This window comes from Electrophorus electricus, chromosome 7 (assembly GCF_013358815.1).
Source record: "Electrophorus electricus isolate fEleEle1 chromosome 7, fEleEle1.pri, whole genome shotgun sequence".
Classification (NCBI taxonomy): Eukaryota; Metazoa; Chordata; class Actinopteri; order Gymnotiformes; family Gymnotidae; genus Electrophorus; species Electrophorus electricus.
In genome coordinates this window covers 10064800-10077299 of record NC_049541.1, presented here as the reverse complement: position 1 = coordinate 10077299, position 12500 = coordinate 10064800, and the positions used below count along the sequence as shown (strand labels likewise).

The following is a 12500-nucleotide window of genomic DNA, read 5'->3' as shown; positions in this document are numbered from 1 at the left end:
CTGACCCCGAGAGTTCATCCGGAGGTGACCGTGAGACGGCAAAGAGGATGTAGCTGTCCCAAAGCCCTGACGTGACTCCCGCAGAAAAAAAAAAACGTGCGTCGAACTGAAAAGGCATGCCATAGCAAAAAGACCCCAAACCCAAGTTAGACCAGTTCTGTCAGGAGGAAGGGCAAAAATTCCAGCAAAGGGTTTTAAAGCTTGTGAAAGGTTAATCCCAGAGTTTGATTTGCGTTAAGCAATTATAAGGTAATGCCAGTGAATGCTAATGAAATACATGTAAACGTTTGACCCACTGAAAATCCGATGTGCTAAATGAATCCTGAAATGGATCTGTCGCTTGGCTATTATTTTCAAACAACCTCTCATGGAAATAAAGTACATAGCAATCGACTTAACAATTGTTTACTTATAGACATCTATGGTAACATGAAATATGTGGAGTTGTAAATACATTGATATTGAATGCTGAGCTGAGGTCTATATCAACCTTTGCACAGACATGCATTTTATTTTAGAAACCTAGAACCTAATTACACCTAATCACACCTTATGACACTGGACAGTAAAGTGTGTTGTTGTTTAATGCAAAATCAATTTAATGTTAGAATTGCATCCACTAACACTGTGCTTATTGTTCACATTGCCCAATCACAGAAGTCTGAGGCAGAAGAAGGAAGTTGGTCTCAGGTAAGACTGAATGACGGACAGGCGAGAGTCCTCCTTCAATCTGCTGCCTTTTGTTGGCGTCTTTTGATGGTCAGGCCGTTATAGGGTATCCTACGTAGTTCTGTCCACTCTAGCCATTGTAAGTTGGATTCAGGGACATTTTCCTGCACCACTGAGACAACATGCATGCTCTAAGTCAGTAGAAAACCCTTATTTATTTATTTATTTAATGCCTTATTTGTATTTGTAAAGAAATCTGTGGCTTGTACAGGGAGCGTGCTTCCTGGGCCTGAAGTCAGTTGCAGTAGTGCTGTCTGTCTGCAATATAGCTGTCTGTCTGGGCGCTGTCTGTCTCGGGTTCACAAACTGGGAGTGTTAGTCCTGAGACTACTGCTTGCTTCTCTAACCACTAGCCTTTCTGTGGTAACTGCATGACAATTTACCCTGTGTACTGTATACATTCATTCTCTAAGAAAAAAAAAGTCCCGATTTAATATCAGATATCAAAATTTTAGCATGAATTCTCGGCATGGACCAAAGCACAACTAAATGAATGCATTACCCAATCAAAAAGATGTAGTATTGTGGGGCCCTAGTTTACAGTTCTGTCAGGAACACAATGGCCATTTCGTAACATAACTACAGCAAGCTCAACAAACTTCAACAAGCAAGCGTTCGTCCTCGCACCCAGACAGTAACGCTCACTCGAAGGCTAATTTCTAAGTCTGGCGCCCGTTCCACATCGCTGAATTGTCCTTGAGTGACCCCCGACCTGCTGCCCTCTCTGACCTGCCCTGTGTGTCTGTGCGTGTGGGTGTCAGACCCTGGCGTATGGGGACATGAACCACGAGTGGATCGGTAACGAGTGGCTGCCCAGTCTCGGACTACCTCAGTACCGCAGCTACTTCATGGAGTGCCTGGTGGACGCACGCATGCTCGACCACCTCACCAAGAAGGACCTGCGCGTCCACCTCAAAATGGTGGACAGCTTCCACAGGTATGGCTCTGAGACGCAGCCTCGGAGGTCAAAAGCCTTCTCTGTACATCGCACGTCTTTAAGGACATTCATCGCAAAAAGAATCCGAACCTTAAAAGACTCAGCGATGGACTTGACAAAAACAAGATCAGAAAGTTTCTACAGGTGCAGTTCTGAACTCCATCTTTTGGACAAAACATGAGCAAATTTAACAAGTCAGTTAAAGCAATAACGATACACTTATAATGATGCGAAAGCAACATAAACTGTTTGTCAAAATGGCCGATCACTTTAAACAATGGTGTCATTGCTACCGTCCATGGTTATTATCAGATGCATGCTGTGTGTGCAATATAATGTGTGTTTTGTAGATCCATGTATGCATGTTATAAAAATGTTATAAACATGTTATAAAAGACCTCACTTGGATGCTTACTGGCTGACAGGCTAACATGGCTATGAATGCAGTGTGACTACCGTAGCCGCTATCTGGAGGGTAACTGCATGTGGGATGTTTCGCTGTGTGAGCTTTTGTTTATGTCAACAGGACCAGCCTGCAGTACGGCATCATGTGTCTAAAGAAGCTGAATTACGACCGCAAGGAACTGGAGAGGAGGCGAGAGTCTAGTCAGCATGAGATGAGAGGTGACACGCTCTGCTACGCTCGGCCACGCCCCTGTGGGGTGACGCGCTCTGCTACGCTCGGCCACGCCCCTGTGGGGTGACACGCTCGGCCACGCCTCTGTGGGGTGACACGCTCTACTACGCTCGGCCACGCCCCTGTGGGGTGACACGCTCGGCCACGCCCCTGGGGGGGTGACACGCTCGGCCACGCCCCTGGGGGGTGACACGCTCGGCCACGCCCCTGGGGGGTGACACGCTCGGCCACGCCCCTGGGGGTTGACACGCTCTACTACGCTCGGCCACGCCCCTGTGGGGTGACACGCTCTGCTACGCTCGGCCACGCCCCTGTGGGGTGACACGCTCGGCCACGCCCCTGGGGGGTGACACGCTCGGCCACGCCCCTGGGGGGGTGACACGCTCGGCCACGCCCCTGTGGGGTGACACGCTCGGCCACGCCCCTGGGGGTTGACACGCTCGGCCACGCCCCTGGGGGGTGACACGCTCGGCCACGCCCCTGGGGGTTGACACGCTCGGCCACGCCCCTGGGGGGGTGACACGCTCGGCCACGCCCCTGTGGGGTGACACGCTCGGCCACGCCCCTGGGGGTTGACACGCTCGGCCACGCCCCTGTCTGGTGACACGCTCCATCACAACCCTATCTGGTCTGACATGCTGAACCACGCCCCTGTGAGATGGTACACTGGACCACGCCCTGTGTGGGACGACACTCTTGTACATTAAGGGCAACGGAGAAGTAGTGGTGTGGTGGGCTACAGCAGGGGGCATTGGGGTGGTGGGAGTAGCCATGACAGCTGAGACGGGTTGAGTCTCAGTAACATCATGACATCAGGGGTAGGTACCTCAGCAGAAAGGGAGAATAGATTATTAGACATATCCAAGTACCACGGTGTGTAAATTAGGGAACTATAACGTCCAAAAATGAACTGTGGCACATCAAGCTATGGCAGCGCAGCTAAAATGAAAGAGCCAGAAGGAACCACTGGCATGAGGGCACCGTGGAACATCAGCAGTCCACCACTCACAGTCAACAAACCTGAGTGACAGCATCATAACATCCCAGTTTACCATAACTCTCAATGCCCATGGACCCCCAGATCTATACCTTTACCTATGTTGGGAAGTAGTTAATAAAATGCCTGAATGTACAGACAGGTTTTCAGCCTAGCCTTAAATATTGAGACTGAGTCTGTGTCTGAGTCTTGAACATTTACAGGAAGGTTACTCCATAGTGTGGGTGGTTTATAGGAAAAGGCTCCACCTGCTGTGTTAGATTCTTATTCTTTGTACTAGTCAAAAGCTGCACCTTTTGATTTAAGCAGGCATGATGGATCGTAATGCACTAAGAGTTCTCTAAGGTACTGTGGGGCAAGAACATTCAGTGCTCTGTAGGTCATTTTATAATCAATATAATCAAAGTATTTTATAATCAATACAAAATATGAGCAAATGGGAGCCAATGTAAAGTAGCTAAGATAGGAGTGATCAAATTTTCTAGTTCTAGTAAGAACTCTGGCTGCTGCATTTTGAACTAGCTGGAGCTTGTTTAGGCACTTAGTGGTACAGCCAGATAGTAAGACATTACAGTAGTCCAATCTTGAAGTAATAAATGCATGGACTAGCTTTTCTGCATCATGTGAGGAGAGCATCTTTGAAATGTTCCTGAGGTGGAGAAAGGTGGTCCTAGAAACATTATTCACATGAGCTTTGAACAAGAGACTGGGACTCCAAGATCTTTAACTGTAAGAGAAGATGTGATTGGGAGACCAATGAGGGTTTACTGAGTAATTAGAGAGCGAGGACCTGGCTGTCTCTGGGCCTAACAGAAGCACCTGTTTTGTCAGGATTAAGTAAGAGGAAGTACATCAGCATCCAGTGTCTGACATCCTTGTTCCTCAACAACATTAATCTGATGTAGGTCCTCTGGTTTGGCTAAGACATATAGCTGAGTATCATCAGGGTAGCCGTGGAAACTAGCACAGTGTTTACGTATAATGTCACCTAGAGGTAGCAGATATAAAGAAAAAAGCAAAGGGGGTCCTTGTGGGACACCATAGCTAACCTTGGTATATGTTGAGAAGTCTGTATTTATGTTAAACTGGTAGCAACTGGCTAGATGAGCTTTAAACTTGGAAAGGGCTGTTCCCCTAATACCAACAACATTTTTGAGTCTATCTAGTTAACTATGTTGTGATCTATAGTGTCAAATGCTGCACTTGGATCAAGCAATATAAGCAGAGACATAACACTGGTCAGAAGTCAACAACAGGTCATTAACTACTTTAATCAATGCTGTCTCTATGATTAGGCCTAAACCCTGACTGAAAGACTTCATGTTTCTGGTTCTGATTCAGATATGATCTTAGCTGCTGAGCTACAGCTTTTTCTAGGATCTTGGAACTAAATGGAAGGTTTGAGATCGTTTGTGACCGCTGACATGCGACGAGGTTGGATTTTTTAATAAGTGGTCAGATTACTGCTAATTTGAATAATTTAGGTATGCAGCTAATGTTCAAGGAGGAGTCTATTAAATTTAGCAAAGGTTCAATTGCTTCAGGTAGGATTTCCTTAAGAAAGTGTGTGGGCAGTGAATCGAGTAAGCAGGTGGAGGGTTTTTGGCTTAGTGGTTCAAATCTCCAAGCAGCTGCCCGAGGTCATTTTAATGCTCTTAAAGTTATCTCTAATGTGCTTAATTTTCTCATTAAAAAAATTCATGAACACATTACTACTGTGTGATGTAATATGAGCTTTGTGTCAGTTTTATTCCTAGTTAGATGTGCAGTTATACTAAAAAGAAATCTAGGAATATTTATGTTATTTTATATTAGGGTCAAGAGATAAGCTGTTCGAGTGGTAATATTTGCTTTTCTATACTTGAGAAGGCTGACGTGATTGTGTTTTCTCACCAACAATAATGGCTTTTTCTACTGGAGTGACTAGATTTGAGAGGAAATCTGCAAGCAGGGTCCTGGTGGCATGATACACTTGACCACTCCGCTCTGGGGTCACACGCTCAACCAGTCCCCTGTGTGTGGGGTGACACACTCAACCACGCTGTGGGGTGACATTCTTGACCATACCCCTGTGGGGTGGGGGTTTGGTGTTGTACATAATATGACAGTATGAAAATACACATTCCTTTTTTTTAATGTGTGTGTGTGTGTGTACACAGATGTGCTAGTGTGGAGTAATGAGCGTGTGATTCGCTGGGTTCAGAGCATCGGTCTCCGTGACTACGCCAACATCCTTCTGGAGAGCGGAGTGCACGGGGCTCTTATTGCCCTCGACGACAACTTTGACTATAGCAGCCTCGCCCTGCTGCTTCAGATCCCCAACCAAAACACTCAGGTTCCTGCTCTCTCTCTCTCTCACTAACTCACTCACTCACACACACTCACTCACTCACTCACTCACACACTCACTCAAGCACACAGGCTGCATTTAACCAGTCCATTCTCCTGCTGTAGGCCCGTCAGATTCTGGAGAGAGAATACAACAACCTGCTGGCACTGGGCACAGAAAGACGCCTGGATGAGGTCTGTCCACACCAACCCCAACACACACACACACACACACACACAAAAGAGAGAGAGCAAGCCTGGTGTTTATGACAAGACAGCACTTTACCTTGCCTGCCCAGGATACACACTGTTGCTCTGTGACAGGTAGAGCATATGTACCCAATATACTGATGATGAGGGGTTAGTATTTGCCAAATTACTTTCTTTGTAATGTACATTTTTTCATAAATTTGGTGATTTTCATATTTGGTGTACTTTATCTTAATAATGATTGTAGATTTATGTTATTAGCCAGTTACAAGCTTCCACTAATAAAATCAACCCAACGACATGCCCACCAGTGGTTGCCAATAGCAGCAGTCTGTTATATAGTCCACTATTCAGAAATAACAGCTCAAACAGACAGAATGTCCTTATTAATCAGTCGGAATCTAGTATTAATAAGCCGTATTACTAAGTGTCCTGACAAGCTCACTAGAGAAGATTAAGCCTATCAGTATGATTAGGTTTGAGTGACAGCACACACAGGCTGTGGTGTGAATCTGTCTACCATCTCTACTACAATCCAGAGCAAGACTGTAAAATATGTCTTCTTGTTTAAAAGAAATACTATTAAAACTATATACAGAAAGCCTTTTATGTCTACACGTAAAAAAGCCAGACATTTATTTTTAGTCCTTGGTTATAACCAGGGATAGTTTAGGATTAAGTCTGCATGGCAAGAGTAATGTTTAAGGCCATGTGTAGATTTAACTTACAAGTATAGTAATGTTTAAGGATTAGGGTCATGTTTAGGGTTAGTATAATAATTTATCCGTGTGTGCTTCTGTGATGTGATGTGTCTCTGGGTGATGTGTTCAGGATTTTCGTGGACCCTCATGGAGGAGGCAGTTCCCTCCATGGGATATCCATGGCATTAGTATGATGCCTGGCTCAGCAGAGACCCTGCCAGCAGGCTTCCGCCTTACTGCCACCTCTGCACACTCCCGCCGACTCCCCCCAGAGGGTGAGATTCATACACACACACAACGACAGACTGAGAGACATCTTTGCTCCCAGTCAGACACACAAAAGCACACTGCCATAGGCTAAGAAACACATGTACACGCAGGTGAGATGCAGTCAGTCAGTCAGAAACAAACACATACACACAAGCTGTAGTCAGAGGCCCAAGCGCACACACATATACACAGCAAGCACATACCCTACACTACCCTGCCTGACACAGAGGGCTTAAGCCATTTGTTGTCGCTTCTGGACTGCTGCTGTTTAGTGCTATATGAAGTGACCGCTATAACACAGACCACTGACTGTGTGACCTCTGTGGGCCCCACATGACCCCTCTCTAACCGAGTCTCCTGTCCTTGGCTGGCGTTCAGACGAAACGTCTTCTAGCAAACACCTTTCAGATGTGCCCCTCCCACTGTGGTTTATTTGTCGTGCATTAAAGGAAATTTAAGGGATTCCTAACCATATATTCATAACCTCCACCATAATTATTACTGTATGGTCAGTTGCTACAGACACTTATTTCAGAATTTCCCCCTGTAGTTACGAACGGAGGCAGGCTCGGAGGTGTGAACTCAGAGCGCTTTATACGGAAGCCTAAAGACAGCTGTGGAATTCAGACGAGAAATATTTGAAATATGTAACTTATACGGTTTACTGCAAAATGTTGACCAGTACACCCTAATAATAGATCTCTTAGGATGAGAAACACACACACACACACACACACATAAAAGAAGGACTTACCAAAGCAGTTTCTGTTAAAGATAAAAGCTTCTGGAAAAGATGCTGAAAGTATAAATGTTAAATGTAACATGTAAATTATTGTAATGCTATACAACAAATTACATTACAAATTATTGGAATGTTATATAATATTAAATATTGTCATGCCATAAATGTACATGTTAAGCCTGCCTTTTTTACGATTAGGATAAATGTGCCAGTTTTATAATGACCCCCCCCAATTGTAAATAACTGGCAGTTATGATTTGGTAATGTGGTCATTTTCAGAGTTTAGAATTACTGGGGACGTAGTATTAGTACAGGGAAACATCTTCAAATAAAGCATCACTCAAACACTGCACACATACAACACAAACATACTTCTGAAAAGGGGGCCATCCATAGACTTACCTAAAACTGGCATCTGCAGTGTATTTCCAAATCTGGCCTAACATCCCGTACTGGTAACATAAGCGTCTCCTGTAGACCTTCACTAGGGTTGGAACTATACTGCTCTTTCTGGGAGCAAGGATGGAGATGCATGACCTAAAGTTCAAGAGCAGGTTTGTCAGATGTGAATTAAGCATAGTCTTTGACTAAACTGCAGTGCCAGTGGCAATTTACTGGAAATCATAATTTCTTTTCAACCTAGGCGTAACCTGGGTCTAAGAAACTGGCTGTATATGTGTTTAAATGTGAACACAAGAACATGAAATGTCCCCCTGCCTTAAAACAGCACTCTGGTTAAACTCTGTCATGATCTGTATTGTAGTCAACACGATCGTTTGGCTAAAAATGCTCTTGCTAATCACTAATAAAGAACAGACGCTAGCAGGGTAAACTGTACAAATGTTTTTTTTTTTTCCATGTTTGGGCATTTTAAATGTGTGTCATTCACTCCTGACCACCGGGGTCTGTGCACCTACGTCAGGTACCTCTGTTTAATCCCAGTGGAGTTTGGTTGTAGAGGAGGGGTGTAGGCCATAGGTTTTGCTTGTGTAGAAGTTGTTGGGGGTTCCTCTACAAACCCCTGCACAGCCCATGTGTTGTGCAAGAGCACCGTGGGAAGGGTTGGCCTTGTTTTAGCTTGCTAAGCTCCGCAATGATTACATGTCACACAGGTGCCTGACCCCAGGGCAGCTGGCCTCTGTTCCTGGGCTGTAGCCCCATGTCGAGGACTAACGTCCAGCTGAAGGATGCCTGCTGTGCGTCTGGATTCTGACCAAAAATCACCACTCTGTTTTTCACTGGTTATGTGACGCTCAGACTAACCATGTGTTTGTGTGCAGGAGTGCTGACTAATGTAAATAGGAACATGTTGGAGACAGAAAAAAAAAAGTGGATTAGTGAGTGTGAGAGTGAGAGAACCACTTTATTGACGACAGTGGCGATCACCCCGACATAGTTCCGCGAATCTGCAATAAAAGATTGTTTAGTGCGTGTCTGTCGCCCCCTGCAGTTGGGCCATCGGCAGTGCAGCGGCTGGACAGTTCCACTGTGAGGACCTACTCCTGCTGAGCTAGGGAGAGAGACCGTGAGTCACACACACCTCCTTGTAGCTGCCATACAAAAACACATGAAAACACAAACCTTTCTGTCCTGTTTTCCATGTTTTTTGTTTTTTATTTTTCTAGTGGAGTCAGATCTTAATGTTAGGAAAGTGGTCCCTGGGCCTGGAGTGGAAATCAGCTGAGTCACACTGCCAAAAGAATCGTCCCCAGGGAGAGGGCCCAGGGGTGGGCATGGGTTCGCCAGAAACCCTTCCTGCTCCTTTATCACAACAAGCCAAGGTCACAACCCAGACACCCTGCCCAGGTGCTGCGTCACGCCTGCCCGACCCGGCCCAGTCTTATACAGGGGATGTGTAGGTTTTACTGTAAATAAATATAAATATGGTTTTTTTATATAAAATTATATATATATATAAAAAAATCTATAAACATGTCTATATAAAAAGAAAACGGGAGACCTATGAGAACATTTAGACTTTGTGCAGCTTTTCTCTCTTAATGTCATGGCTTCGTTCTTCACGGTGGTTCAGCGGGCACCCTGCCCTATCCCTGTTTGTCCCGAACCTCTCCGTAAACCTCGAGGAAGGCTGGATCACTAACTCCAACTCAGCGTGTGTGTCAGAGGAAGGGAAAACATGAAGAGTGCGGGGGCGACTGCAGAAGGTGGGGGGACCCACAAACACCGCATGCCCTTGGTTTTGTTTCTTTCTTCCCTGTACCGCGGGGTCAAGGTCGCTCGTGCTCTGCTCGTGCTCTCCCCTCCTCTGGGCGCTGGCCCACAGGCTCACCTTGGCAACCAGTTCACGGCAGAACGGAGGGGGAAGCAAGAAGCTGCACAAGTACAGGTTTACACCACACACACACACACACACACACACACACACACACACACACACACACACACACACACACACACACACACACACACACACACACACACACACACCTTCTTCCACAGATACATCAGAGTTGCCACCCTTTGAGGAGTTATTTGGAGCGTGTGGTTCTAGAATGTAGTAAAGTAGATCTTTTGAGTTGCCATTGTCGCATCATAAGGAGAATTCTCTTTAATGTGGCGCTCTAGTCATCAAGGTGTTTGTTTACCCCTTACAAGGGTTTTGTGGGGTAAAGCTGTATTTTAACACACAAGACCCTCCCTCCCTGCCTCTATTTCACATATTCAACATGGCCTGAGGTATAGATGGCGCCTCGTGTTAAATGTAGTGTAGGGATCAGGGAATGCACCCCATAGTGTAATGTCTTATATAGTGCACTATGTTCCACTTTAGGCTGGCATTTCAAATTTTGCCTTATCCTGGCAAGCCTAGTTCGAAGTCACTCCAGAAGCACATCGCCAGAGATTACAACTACTCAGTTACACAAAACATCACATCACTGCTAACCCACAAATGTGCTGGCCCTTCTCACTAGGGGCCAAACCCCACCCTCAACAAACAGGAGAAATGACAATACAGGCTTAGCTCCTAGTGAACCTAGAGTGTCTGTCAACTTGTTGAAGTCCAGACTAAACATTTAAAAAGACAAAACCTGTTGCTTGCTGTGAATTATTTTGGTGTGAAACTGTCAAAAACTATTTCTGTAGAAGTTGCCGGGGTAATCTCCTGTACAGACTTCCTTTCTGTCTTAGAGTGATGTGTCCCACGGCAGGTCTGCGGACTTTCTACGCTCTTATTTTGCACGTACAGAGAACCATTTTATTTTGTGTCCATTTTTTATTACTGACTGTATTTTGGTCAAAACTATGTGGTGATCAAAGAAATTTTCATTGTCAATAAAAAATTCTGTCAAATATTTGCCTAAAAAACTGTTTGCAGAAACGTGCCCATATTGTTGAGCCTCCATATCTTTGGATTTTACAGAATGAAAATACTGTGCTGTGTTACAGAGAGCACCATTGACTCTAGCCAATCATACAACACATACAAGACCAAACCATGCCAGCAGGTTAAGTGGAGGCAGTTTCCTAACCTCGAACTGCTTTGTTGTTTTGTATCTGTTGCGTTACTATCATGGCGATATTTGTATGCCAGACATCAGACTGCTATATCATTACCTGACACATCATTAAAACAGGATATCACATTTTTCAACTGTATCTTGGCTAAACATTTCTAGTAATATGGTAACTAGCTCCAAAGGGTTTTGAGGTCATAGGCTCTGTGTGTGTGTGCGCGCACGCGTGTGCATGTGCGCATGTCTGTGCGTATGTGCATGTATGCGTGTGTGCCGGCGTGTGTCTGTGCGTTCATGTGTGTGTGCGCGTTCATGTGTGTGTGTTGTGTGTGTCTGTGTGTGCGTGCGTCTGTGTTGTGCGTGCATGTGTGTGCGCGTGTCGGCGCACGTTTGTGTTGTGCGTGCATGTGTGTGTGTCTGCGCGATCGTCCATCATCAGCAAGCTCCTCTCAGAGTCTCCTTCACAGCCTTCTCAATGTCCTTGAACACTCTCGGATCTTCAATGGTAGGGGTGATCTATGAGACACAGGGTGAAGAAGTGATTTCACTCCCATCAGAGAGTGCCAAGTCCACCCCCTACCCCGCCCAGCTCTCTTTACTCAGACTACGCTTCACGCACGGCAGCAGGTGTCGATACAGACCCTGATAATGGGGTCGCTGCAGTGCTAAACCCTGACCTTTACATTACACAGACTCTTGAGAGGAAGCAGGATGCTGTTGCACAGGAGGTTCCTGAGCATTTTTAACCCAACATTCATATGTTGAACGCAAAGGTCTGAGTCAAGCTCACAAATCACCGAGTGGCTCTTTTTTTTTTTTTTTTTAAGAAACTCTACCTTATACGGCTGTCCGTTAACAAGTTTGGCCAGGGAAGATCGCGGGATTTTTCCTGAGCGGGTTTTGGGTAGAGCTTGGACGAAGAGAACCTTCCGGAAAGCAGCCACTGGCCCTATGGCGTTCCTCACCAAGCTCACCACCTCATTCACTACAGCGTCCTTCCTCTTCTGGAAGTCTGAAACAAACACACACACAAATGTTCACACACACACTGTTACAAATGTGGTCTACCCCATGCGTGCCTCAGGAGATAAACTCAGGTGTTCAATGGCAAAAACTACTTAGTGTGTACAGCTGGTGGGCGATCCCTGATGTGTTTAAAAATAAGTCGGAACGAACCCACTCTGAACCACTTGGGCACGTAAACTAAGCATGAGTGAATGAAAAAGAAAGATGCGTATGACGGGAGAGAAGAGGTGTGGACCTGGGAGTGGGAAAGAGAAATGTTAAAGGTATTTGAGAGTGACAGAAGAACAGTCAGTGATATTCTAGACCACCAAGACTTGATTTTCCTGTTGTTTGTGGCCTGCAGTCATGGTGTTTTATCATCTAACGGAAATGACAAATGCAGTCTGCTGGGTTTTGCTTCGTGACCAATTGCGTTTAAAATCAGTGAGATCACACCACCTCCCACAC

The 12500-nt window shown here is 45.5% G+C and overlaps 2 protein-coding genes across 6 annotated transcripts in view; one reads left to right on the top strand and one right to left on the bottom strand.

Moving 5' to 3' along the window:
* The window catches only part of ppfia2 (PTPRF interacting protein alpha 2), a 155994-nt gene extending 144695 nt beyond the window's left edge, over positions 1-11299 (top strand). For 2 of the 3 annotated variants that reach the window (XM_035528095.1, XM_035528094.1), the window contains 8 exons: positions 658-690; positions 1491-1666; positions 2193-2290; positions 5460-5635; positions 5755-5823; positions 6670-6814; positions 9002-9076; positions 9177-11299. In XM_035528095.1, the coding sequence (XP_035383988.1) occupies positions 658-690; positions 1491-1666; positions 2193-2290; positions 5460-5635; positions 5755-5823; positions 6670-6814; positions 9002-9060 (756 nt within the window). In that variant the 3' untranslated portion in view covers positions 9061-9076; positions 9177-11299. Of the gene's footprint in view, positions 96-657; positions 691-1490; positions 1667-2192; positions 2291-5459; positions 5636-5754; positions 5824-6669; positions 6815-9001; positions 9077-9176 lie in introns of those variants that run through there. The other variant, XM_035528096.1, reaches the window with a different exon arrangement.
* Positions 11300-11375: 76 nt separating this feature from the next.
* acss3 (acyl-CoA synthetase short chain family member 3) overlaps positions 11376-12500 on the bottom strand; it is a 25730-nt gene continuing 24605 nt past the window's right edge. For all 3 annotated transcript variants that reach the window (XM_026997617.2, XM_026997618.2, XM_035528383.1), the window contains 2 exons: positions 11864-12039; positions 11376-11543 (listed from right to left, as the gene is read on the bottom strand). In XM_026997617.2, the coding sequence (XP_026853418.2) occupies positions 11463-11543; positions 11864-12039 (257 nt within the window). In that variant the 3' untranslated portion in view covers positions 11376-11462. The remainder of the gene's footprint in view (positions 11544-11863; positions 12040-12500) is intronic.